Below are 9,980 nucleotides of genomic sequence, written 5' to 3' on the forward strand. Positions count from 1 at the left end.
CCCGCTCCATCCCTTCTTCTCTCCATGCCCTCCCCCCACTTCTTGCTGGGCTCCGAGGGGCAACAGTGATCTGCCAATTCGGTCTCCTGCAATTCCCCCGCAGGCACCCCAGGATCTCCTTGCCTGGAGGGCTGCCCCTCTAGAGGATGTCACCCCGTCTGGCAGACCTGCCCTCAGGGTTTGGCTCACGCCCCGCGGGGAGGCACCAATTCGGTTCCCGTCCCCCTACAGCTGCAGCTGCGGGTCCCCGGCTCCAGCCTCCCCAGCCAAGAGGCCCCAGGTCCCAGCCTGGTCCAGCCTCCTCGCCCCCGAGACCCGGGAATTCACCCGACCAGCCCTGCGGCCACCCACCCCCGTCCGCCACCGACGCCTCCGCCTCCGCCTCCGCCTGGGAGGGGCTCCGCCAGGTGCGCCCCGCCCCGCCCGCGCACTAGGCATGCGCAGAGGCAGCGCCCACGCGCGTCCGGGCACGGACTCTGCCCCGCGTTCGCCCCAGGCCCAGCCCTGCGCCGCGCGCCATGGAGCGGATCGAGGGGGCGGCCGTAGGCCCCTGCACCGCCTCGCCCTACCTGCGCCCGCTCACGCTGCACTACCGCCAGGTGAACCCGCCGCGCCCGCCCGCCAGCCCCTTCCGTGTCTCTCCGCGGCCCCGCCCCGCGCCCCGCGCCCCGCCCCGAGCTCCGCCTCCGCCGGGCCGGCGCCCGCGTCCCGCCCCGCCCCACAGCGCCCGGCCCAGCGCCGCAACCTGGCCCGGCCCGGCCCGATAGGTCGATAGGTCGGAGTTTCGTGGACCTGGTGAGCGTCCAGGCCCTGGAGGGGCCGAGGAGGGACATCCAGGCTTTGCACTCATTCCTCCAAGGAGGCCCTCCCTGTCCCCGTCCTCCCTCTTTGTGGTGGTATCCCCTTCCCACCCTGGAGGTCAGGGAAGTCTTCCTAGACGTGATGGTCTGGAGGCTGCGACTTGAAGCAGGTGATACCTGGGCAGCTGAGGTGGAAGGAGGAGTTCTGGGTGGGCCAGGGGACAGTGGCCTGAGGGGCAGAGGTAGGAGAAGCAGTAGGCTCCGAGGTATGTGTAAGGAGGGAGGAAGGGACAGGACTGTTCCTGCTGAGTGACAGTCCCTGCTGCCTCCTGGCAATCCCCCACCCCATCCAGCCAGTTGTGGAGCCCAGCCGGGCCCCCTAAGCACTTCTGGGTGGATCTCACTGGGCTCTGTGCCGTCCAGGCCTCACCTTTGCTCTCTGGTCCACCTTTCCCTGGTTGTGGCTCCACTTGCCCCAGCACCCCCTCCTCCATGCCCTCTGGCCAGTCTGCCCTTCATGCAGACTCTCAGGACATCTAGGGGCTCTGCTCTGCCACTCCCCATGCCTCCCAGTCCTTCCTCTCGCCAGCTTCTACTAAAGCTTTCTCGGACCCCCAGCCTGCGAGCCCCTTTCCCCAGTCTCCTCACTCTACTTGACCTTGTCCTGCTGGCTCTGGAGGGCTAGGGAATTCAAACCCTCTGATTGGGTCCAAGGCTGCAGTGGGGCAGCCGCTACGGTCAGCACTTCTGGGGGTCGCAGCTCTCTTCCCTGGCAGTAGCCTGGGGCAGTGGCCTGATAGATGTAGAGACGCACACCTGGCTGCAGGTACACTGTCCCTGGAGTCTGGGCTCTGGGGAACAGCCATGGGTAAGGTTGGGCCAGGATTTGTGCCCGCTGTGGCCCAGGGCTTGCAGCATTCTCTCACCTACTGCCTGAGCTTCTGGACAGCTCTGCAGCCAGGGCGGTCAGCCCAGCTGGCACAGCCCAGTGACGGGCAGTGGTGATGAGCTTAGCTGATGCCTGTGGCAAACTGAGGTGGTTGAGGGCAACAAGGACACTGGCCGCTGCAGCCCTTGTCGCTCACTAGCACCTGCCAGTGGAGGCTTGGTGGACAGGAGGCCCCTGCAGCTCCACCTACCAGCCTGTCCCACGTACCTCCCTCCAGGCCTGGGTCTTGACCAGCTGCCACAGGGGGCCTTTGGAGGGACTGGCTGGCCTCAGTGGGCCTTTTTGTCCCCTGCTTTGGCTGGACATAAGTGTCTGGTGGACTCTGAGCTGAGAGGGTCCCTGAGGCCTACATGGGGTAACCCTGGAGGGAGGCAGATAGCATGGGGCAGGCAGGAGTGGCTGGGCCCTTCCCAGAGGGCATTAGGCAGGCCTGGGCTTGCCCTGCTGGGCAGCCTTTTCAGTAGTCAGCCAGGCAGCCTGACTGTGCCCACAGGACATTGACCACCTTCCCCTTGGAGGCCAAGGCTGCCACTGCCAGGCCCAGGAGACCCCACTGCCAGCCCCTGGGAATGCCTCTGCCTCCAGGCTGAGCCTGGACCAACCCTCCTGAGCCCTGCCACTGGCCGCTGAACTCCACCCACAGGGTTCTCCTCCCTGGACTCCCCTTCCCTCCCTTCCGCTTCCAGGATGCCCTCACCAAGCTCCCATCTCTTCGGTGACCTCCCTCCTCTGCCGCTGCTGCATGCCCTGGGTGTCTGGTCTGCATCCATTGACCCCAGCCTGGACTGAGCCTGGGGCTGGCAGCTTCTCTAGTGCCCCAGGGCTGACCGAATAACCGAGTGACACATGACCAGGTGGCAGGATGCCCAGGCCTAGCCCCCTCAGCAGAGACCCCTGAGGGAAGTGCATGGTTTACATGGACAGGCACTGCCTGCTCCAGCCTGGATCTGGCTCAGGACATTGTTTGCCCTCAAGGATGGAACCTGCCTTGGCCAGCCACATCCGCTGACGGGATTTGGGGCCCCTCATGCCCCTGCCTGCTGCAGCGCCTCTAGCGTCCATCTTGGCTGCCCCCAGTTGCCCTGCCCAGGCCCTTGGCTGGCCCCCTTCATCCCAGTGCCCAGGATCGGGGGCAGGCTGGTGGAGGGATGTGGAGGACGGGCAGGATCACAGATGCCCGAAAGACTGCGTGGGTGTGTGGGTGAGGGTCCCTGGCTTTACTCCCGCCCCCTCCCCAATTTCCACTGTCCAGTGACCAGCTTGGAATCACCATGTGCTGCTTGTGATCTGCACTGGGCTGGTGTGGTAGAGGAGGGGGCCGCCTGCCCCTCCTGGCCTCCGTCCTGCCACCCCAGTCCAGTCCCTGCTCCCTCCCCGGCCCTGGGCCTGTGCTGTGCCCAGGCTCCTTCTGTCCTGGTCCCCCACCTCTTCCCCCGGAAACATCAGGCCAGCCTCACCCTCCCTGCTCAGCCAAAGCTGCCTCCTCTGCCTCTCTCTCACCTGCCCTCCCATCCCCTGCAGCAACTGCTCCCTGCAGGCCCCGCGGTTTCTCTGTCAGGAGTGGCTGCAGCAGGGCTGCCCGGCTCCCCCACTCCCCTACTCCCCACTCCGGATTCTCTGCCCGCCCCTGACCTCTGACCCCTACCCCCTTTCAGAATGGCATCCAGAAGTCATGGGATTTCATGAGGACACATGACAGGTGAAGCCTGGGGCACAGGGCCCCAGGGTGAGGGAGTCCCTGCCCCAGCCTTTCCAATGGCCTCTGAACCCAGAAGGCTTTCCCATCCCTGTGTAGTCCACACTGACTGGGCTGCCCAGGCCACTGTGACCGCCGCTGGCCACTCTGTTCACCGCCAAAGGGAGGCCCTCTCAGTGCTGGGTCGAGCTGACTAGCGGCCCTCCTGCCCCTGGCGCCAGAGCCTCGGCTGGACAGGGTCATGGCTTGAGGAGTGTGGCTGTTGGGCAGCTGGCGGGCAGGGGCCACATGTCCCATCAGTCATCCGGCCTCAGCTGCTACCCCCCTTGACCTGCCCAGCTGCCCAACTGTCCTTCAGCCAGCTCCCCCCGCCCTGTCCCACCATTTGGAGTAGAGTATGCTCAGCCTTAGCCCTGGTGTGTGCCCTGCCCTGCCTGGGCCTCAGTTTCCCCACCTGAGGCCTCAACTAACCTGGGCTCCAGAGAGGGGAGGGGGGCCCGGCCTGCTGGGAAGAGGAGGACGGGCCCCAGGGGGGTGAGTAGGAGTTGCCTGCATGCTGAGCTCTGCTGTCCCCCCTTGCCCCCGCCTCTCCCCACAGTGTGGCCATCCTCATGTTCAACACGGCTCTGAGAAGTCTGGTGTTGGTGAAGCAGTTCCGGCCAGGTGAGGGGCGTGGAGGGGCCACAGGCCGCGGCCCCCACCCCAGCCTAGGACCTTGTGGTCCGGGAAGGCTCTGAAAGGCTTGGGAATTCAAACCCTCGGACTGGGTCCTGAGGCTGGGACTGCAGGTGTGGGGAGGAGGCTGGAGGGGCAGCTGGCCAGCGGGGTCCCTTGGGGGTGGCTGTGACCACGGGTGCCCTCCCCTACTAGCTGTGTATGCGAGCGAGGTGGAGCGCCACTTCCCAGGGTCGCTGGCCTCTGCGGCCCAGGACATACCATGGAGGTTGCTGCCAGCGCTGCCCGGCACAGCCGGGATCACATACGAGTTGTGCGCTGGGCTCGTGGACCAGCTGGGACTCTCGCTGGAGGAAGTGGCATGCAAGGAAGCTTGGGAGGAGTGTGGCTACCGCTTGGCACCCCCTGATCTGCGCTGGGTCGCCACTTACAGGTGAGTGGGAGCTGGGTGTGCTGACCAACCATCCAACGCACGGGGGGCCAGGGTAGGGCAGGCTGCCTGGTAGGGAGTGAGTGCCCCATGGCTGGAGGTATGTAAGCAGCAGAAACTTCTCCTGGGCTGGGAGATGGTTGGCTAGAGTGGGCCTCTGATCTTAAGCCAGGCCGGAACCCAGGTCCTGGGACTCGCTGGGGAGCATGCCGGTCTTGTGTCCCCTCCCTGCAGCCCCTGGCCATGTGGGGCCAGCTCCTTGTGGCAGCTGCTGCTGACAGATGCCTCTACTTCCTGTGGGATTAAGCACCGGGCTGCTGGGGGTGGGGTGAGTCACTGTTCTCAGATGCAGCTTAGGGGGGAGGGGAGGCTCTCCTCTGGGTGGTGGGGCCTGGGCCTGGGCTGCGGGGTGCCCCTGCTAGAGCCCCGATGTTGTGTCCCCACCCTTGCCTGCCTGAGACCCCCCTGGGCTGTCTCTAGAATGAGGATGTCAAATTGGGGCCAGGGTCTCTGGGACACTGTAATGGGTCCCCGGGGCCTAGGAGAGGGCATGAGTGGCCCCAGGGCAACCAGGAGAGGGTGTGGGGGAGCCCCCTGCCTTCCTCACTACCCTTTAAGGGTTCCCTCTATGGGCCTGGGACCCCTGCCTCAGCAACTCCAAGGGGTCAGTGAAGTGCACCTCGGTCCTCAGAAAGAGAGGAGCAGGGGCTGGGACCCTCCTCGTCAAAGGCAGGATTTCCATCCCAAAGGGCTGAGCACCTGTGTGTGACAGCAGAGTTGGAGCCAGGGTGCACAGGTGGGTTTGGCCAGCAGCTGGGGCGGGGGAGGCCCCCAAGAGGCCCCTGACCAGCCCAGGAGGCTGCGCAGAGTCGTGGCAGAGGGGCCGGGCCGAGGCCCAGGAGGTGAGCAGGCTACCTGCCCTGGGCTGAACTGGCCACGTGGGCAGAGTCTTGGGTCAGGGCCCGGTGCTGAGGGGGCTAGGGGAGCCACGGAGCCTTCTGAGCAGCGAGTAGCCTGCTCGGGTGTGCATTTTGGAGAGAGGGTTGTGGCTTGTGGAGACAGGCCTTGGAGGGCACAGGTGAGGGCCGGGGCAGCTGTCTCAGGGCATGACAGGTGGCAGGGACAGAGGCCAAACCCGAGGCCCAGGTTGGGGAAGGGACCTGCCTGAGCACATAACCCAAAGCTCACTGGGGCCAAGATCGGGGAGGCGGCAGGGCCCAGGCCGAGGCCACCAGCAGAAGTGGGCTGCCAGGAAGGGGTCAGCACGAGATGAGGGGCCGGAGGGGGTGGAGGAATCTCCTGAGGGGTGGGGAGCCAGGCGATGTGGGATGGAACCCCCCCCCCCTTGACCCCCATCTGCTGGGCATGTTTCTCCCGCTCCTGCCGCCCCAGCCCACTGAGGACTGGGACCCGCTCATGCCTCTCTCCTGCCTAGAACTGGTGGGCCCCTGACCCTGTGCTCGAGCTGGACCCAGCTGCCCTGGCATGCCCTGGCCCCACGCACAGCCCGCCTTAACACGTGCTGATCCCTCATGGGATGCCCAGTGCCAACCTGGCAGCCTGGCCTGGGGAGGGGACAGGAGGGTTGGGTGCACTGGGTGGAGGGAGGCCCTGGCTGAGGGCATCGTAGGTGCAAAGGTTGGGGGGGGGGGGGTAGGGCCTGCATTTTTCACCTGGGCTGCACCACAAACTTAGCAACCCAAAGCAACACTTGTTTCTGTTCTCATTGTTCTCAGGGGTCGGGGGTCTGGGTTGGCCGGGTCTCTGCTCAGGGTCTCACCAGGTCGCGATTGCCAAACTGCTATCTCATCTGAGCTCAGGACTTCCAGGCCAGCTGGAGAGCCCCTCTCTCTGACTTCCTCCGTCTCTGGTCTCTCTTGAGAGCCTGCCTGTTTAGGTCAGGCCCACCTAAGATACTCCCTCTTTTCCTGACCTCGAAGCCGGCTGATCAGGCTCTCAACTGCCTTTCTCTTTCTCACTGTCTCGTAATGCAAGCAAGGAACCAAGACCCCACCCCTTCCCAGGCCTGCCCTCCCTCCAGGGGCTTAGGCAGGAGCAGGGGTTTCCGCTGGGGTAGGGACTGGAGCCCTAGAACTCTGCCTGCCTGGGGGAGGCCAAGGAGCACAGAGGGTGGTGGGGAGGGTTGTGGAAGGGGCAGGGGGCAGCAGGGTCCCTTGGGGGGCTGAGCAGACCCTGTCTCGCCTGGTAGGTCTGGCGTAGGGCTGACCAGCTCCAGCCAGACCATGTTCTACGCGGAGGTGACAGACATTCAGCGTGGCGGCCCCGGGGGGGGCCTGGCTGAGGAGGGGGAGCTCATCGAGGTGGTGCACCTGCCCCTGGACGGCGCCCAGGCCTTCGCGGACGACCCCAGCATCCCCAAGACCCTCGGCGTCATCTTTGGCATCTCCTGGTTTCTCAGCCACGTGGCCCCTGGCCTGGGTCTCGGATGAGACTCCAGGGGTGTGGGCAGAGGCCAACCTTGGGCCACCAGTGCCTGTCTCCCATCTGATCACCACACAGACCCCAATAAAGGCTCAGGAATCTCTAGCCTCGTCTGCTGGCTCCCAGCTGGGACCAGGGGAGCGTGGGGGTGGGGAGGCAAGTGTAGCCCTTCTAGGGGCAGAGGAGTGGCTCGTGGCCTGGGGAGAGGCAGCGGGCTGGCAACCCCGCTGCCTTCTCGGGTGGGGGTGGGGTGGGCAATAGGGTTGGGGCTCAGCCAGGCCAGGTGTTCAGAAGGGCCAGAGCAGGCCTGCGGGCCACAGGGCCGTGGCGTAGGCTGCGGCCACATACGGTGGGTGGGCCAAGCCAGGAGGTGGGAACAGAAGCACGTGCTGGAAGCTGCTAGCTCCATTCACTGCAGCAAGTGAGGGGCCCCACCCTGTTGGGACTGGATGTAAGGCCCGGCACCAGGGGCTGAGCTGCCGGGTTTGGGTCTGTCCCCCACCCCTGCCCTGTCCAAGGAGCAGCCTCGGGCTGTGTATTTGTGACAGGCCTGCTCTGCTTGCAGAGTGTGTCGAAATGGCTCCCCAGGTCAGCTGGCTGTGCAAATCCTAGCTGAGGGTGGGGCAGGTGAGCAGTCTCCTTTCGATGGGCTCTGGACCCTGCAGGCTGGGGCCCCGGACCCTAGCTTGGGGATCTGCTGCCTGCTTTTGGTGGGGGCCCCTGCCTGCTCCCTGCCCAGCTACCATCCAGTCTTTCCTGAAGGTCACGGGCTGCCTGTGTGACTCACAGCTGTCTCCCCACAACCCTCTGTGCTTGGGGGTCAGAGGATGCTATACCACCTACTTAGGCGGCTGCTCAGTCTAGAGGCCCAGGTACCAGACACACGGAAGGGGCCCCACACGGGAACAGGTGATGGAGCCTGCTGTGGGCCACAGGTCTCAATGCTGTGCTGAGGTCGGCGTTGTGGTGGGGTTCCAGCCCGAGGGCCGGGAGGCTTCCTGGAAGTGGAGGTGCCCAGCCCAGCCCTTCCCCAGAGTCCCCAAACCTGGGGAGGCAGCCGGGGATGAGGCCTGCTGGCTGGGGGAGGGGGAGAGAGGGCAAGGTGTCTGGGGCTGCCGCCCAGAGACAGGTGGGGGCTGCCATGACCCGGTGTCCCTTCTGACCTGACCTAGTGCTCAGGCCTCGGCATCCCGGCCCTGGGTGGATGGATAGAGCTCTAGTGATGGATGCTGGCCTGGCTCTGCTGAGCCCCTAGTTGGAGTCTGGGGGCTGAGCCCCTCCCTCTAGGCCGACGACCCTTGCCCTTTTGTACGCCCCCTGCCGGCAGGCCCCTGGTGGGAGTGCTGGGAAGGCTCCTGGGGTCCCTCCCCCCTTGGGCCTGGTGTCTGAGGCCGCAGTGGAGGCAGTGCCACCTGTATGCAAATGCTGCTTGGGACCCAGGTGGGGCCTCCTGGGAGCCCAGGCAGGCGGGCAGCGTGTGTCCCTGCAGACAGGTTCCGACAGCCCCTGCTTCACCTGCTCAGAGGAGGCCCCAGGGGGATTGGCGCCCTAGGCCCTTGTGTGTCTGGAGAAGGATGGACAGGACAGGATGCCCTGTCCCACCTCAGAGCCCTCCTTGCCTGATGCCTGGCGGCCCCCAAAGCAAAGCTTCTTGCTGCCGCGGAGGGGACCTTGAGCCTCTGGGCCTCTGGGGCAGGTGGTAACTATGAAGTGCCCTGGGGAGTGTCCTAGGCCCCAGACTGGGGGGGCGGGCAGGGCAGTCCTTGTCCCCCTCCAGCCCCTCACTGCTCTGTGGCTGGATGGGCAGGTCAGCAGGCACTGCTGTGGGCCTCATGGAGCTGGCATCGATTTCCCGGCACTTGGAGGGGGGGGCTGTAACCGGAAACTCCCCTCCCAGGCCGCTATATTTAGTCCTGCAGGCTGCGTGGAAGTGCAGCTCTAAGCCCCAAGGGCTCTGCCCAAAGCCCAGGCAGGCCGGCCCCCAGGAGCTCCCTCCTGGCCTGAAGCCCCTGGCCTCGCCAAGTGCCCCCCCAACCCTGCACCCTACCCAGAAAATGCTGCGTACCCACCTCAGAACACCCCTGGGCCCCCTCCCCTGGTGCTGGGACGTTCTGAGGGAGCCCCCACTCCCAGGCTGGAGCTGAGAGACTGAGCGGTGGGCCCCAGAATAATGGAGGGAGCCTTTTTGGAAAGAGGCAGGGCAGCCTGGCTGGGCAGGGTAGGGGTTGGGGTGTCCAGCCCCCCAAACCTCTACCCTGAATGATTGGAGTCTACACAGCAGAGGGACAGACGCTTATTTGAAATCCATATGGTCCTGCTGCTGAGTCCTGGAAATCCACCCACAGCAGTCACCTCCCCTGGCTCCCTGTGCCCCCTCTGCCTCGAGGGCAGATGTGGCCCTCCCTCTGACCTTGAGTCTCTCCAGGCACTGCTGGGGGGTTGGAGGGGAAATGGGGCCTGACAGAAGATTCTGGGTCACATGCACTGGCATCCTGGAAGGGGAGACAGGGAACTTGGCCCTTGAGACCGCCCTGATGCCCACCCCGCTGCCTGGTGCTCAGGGCACCCAGGCCCTGCTCCCAAAGACCTGGAGGGCAACAGATGGGCTGGGGCACCTCCCCCCAGCTCTGCAGGCTGGGAGTGGGAGTGGGGGTGGAGGAGCTCCAAGGAGGCTGAATTTCCCCCACGGGTTGAGTTCTCTGCAGGGAGTGACTGGGATGGGGCACGTGCCCCCACTGGATGCCCCCGAGCTGAGGCCACTCTGAGCAGGGCACAAGGCCGGGCTGAAACGCAGGAGCTTCTGGGATCCCTGCCAGGGAGTCATAGTGCTGTGGGAGTTCGTGGGGAGTGTCCTTTCCCCCCACAGTGGGTCGGAGCAGGGAGCAGAGGGTGAGGGTGGGGGGTGGCAAGGGGCACTGGGGAGTGCTTCTGCAGAGGTGGAATTAACTCCACTGCCGCTGCTGCTACTACCAGCCCTGGCCTGACCAC

The 9,980-nt window shown here is 65.4% G+C and overlaps 1 protein-coding gene across 1 annotated transcript; it reads left to right on the forward strand.

Moving 5' to 3' along the window:
* The first annotated feature begins 446 nt into the window (after positions 1-446).
* Positions 447-7,097, forward strand: NUDT14 (nudix hydrolase 14). Its single transcript, XM_077126668.1, has 5 exons — positions 447-599; positions 3,405-3,448; positions 4,044-4,108; positions 4,316-4,553; positions 6,760-7,097. Exons 1-5 carry the CDS (start codon positions 519-521, stop codon positions 6,998-7,000), a joined length of 669 nt encoding a protein of 222 aa, XP_076982783.1. The 5' UTR covers positions 447-518; the 3' UTR covers positions 7,001-7,097.
* The last annotated feature ends 2,883 nt before the right edge of the window (positions 7,098-9,980 follow it).

This window comes from Tamandua tetradactyla, chromosome 14 (assembly GCF_023851605.1).
Source record: "Tamandua tetradactyla isolate mTamTet1 chromosome 14, mTamTet1.pri, whole genome shotgun sequence".
In the NCBI taxonomy this organism is placed as follows: domain Eukaryota; kingdom Metazoa; phylum Chordata; class Mammalia; order Pilosa; family Myrmecophagidae; genus Tamandua; species Tamandua tetradactyla.

Bases quoted from the DNA above. Each gene is read 5' to 3' on its own strand.
- NUDT14 (XM_077126668.1), top strand. From the start codon at position 519: ATGGAGCGGATCGAGGGGGCGGCCGTAGGCCCCTGCACCGCCTCGCCC. The intron at 600-3,404 runs GTGAACCCGCCG...ACCCCCTTTCAG, and splicing joins TCACGCTGCACTACCGCCAG to AATGGCATCCAGAAGTCATG. The intron at 3,449-4,043 runs GTGAAGCCTGGG...CTCTCCCCACAG, and splicing joins TTCATGAGGACACATGACAG to TGTGGCCATCCTCATGTTCA.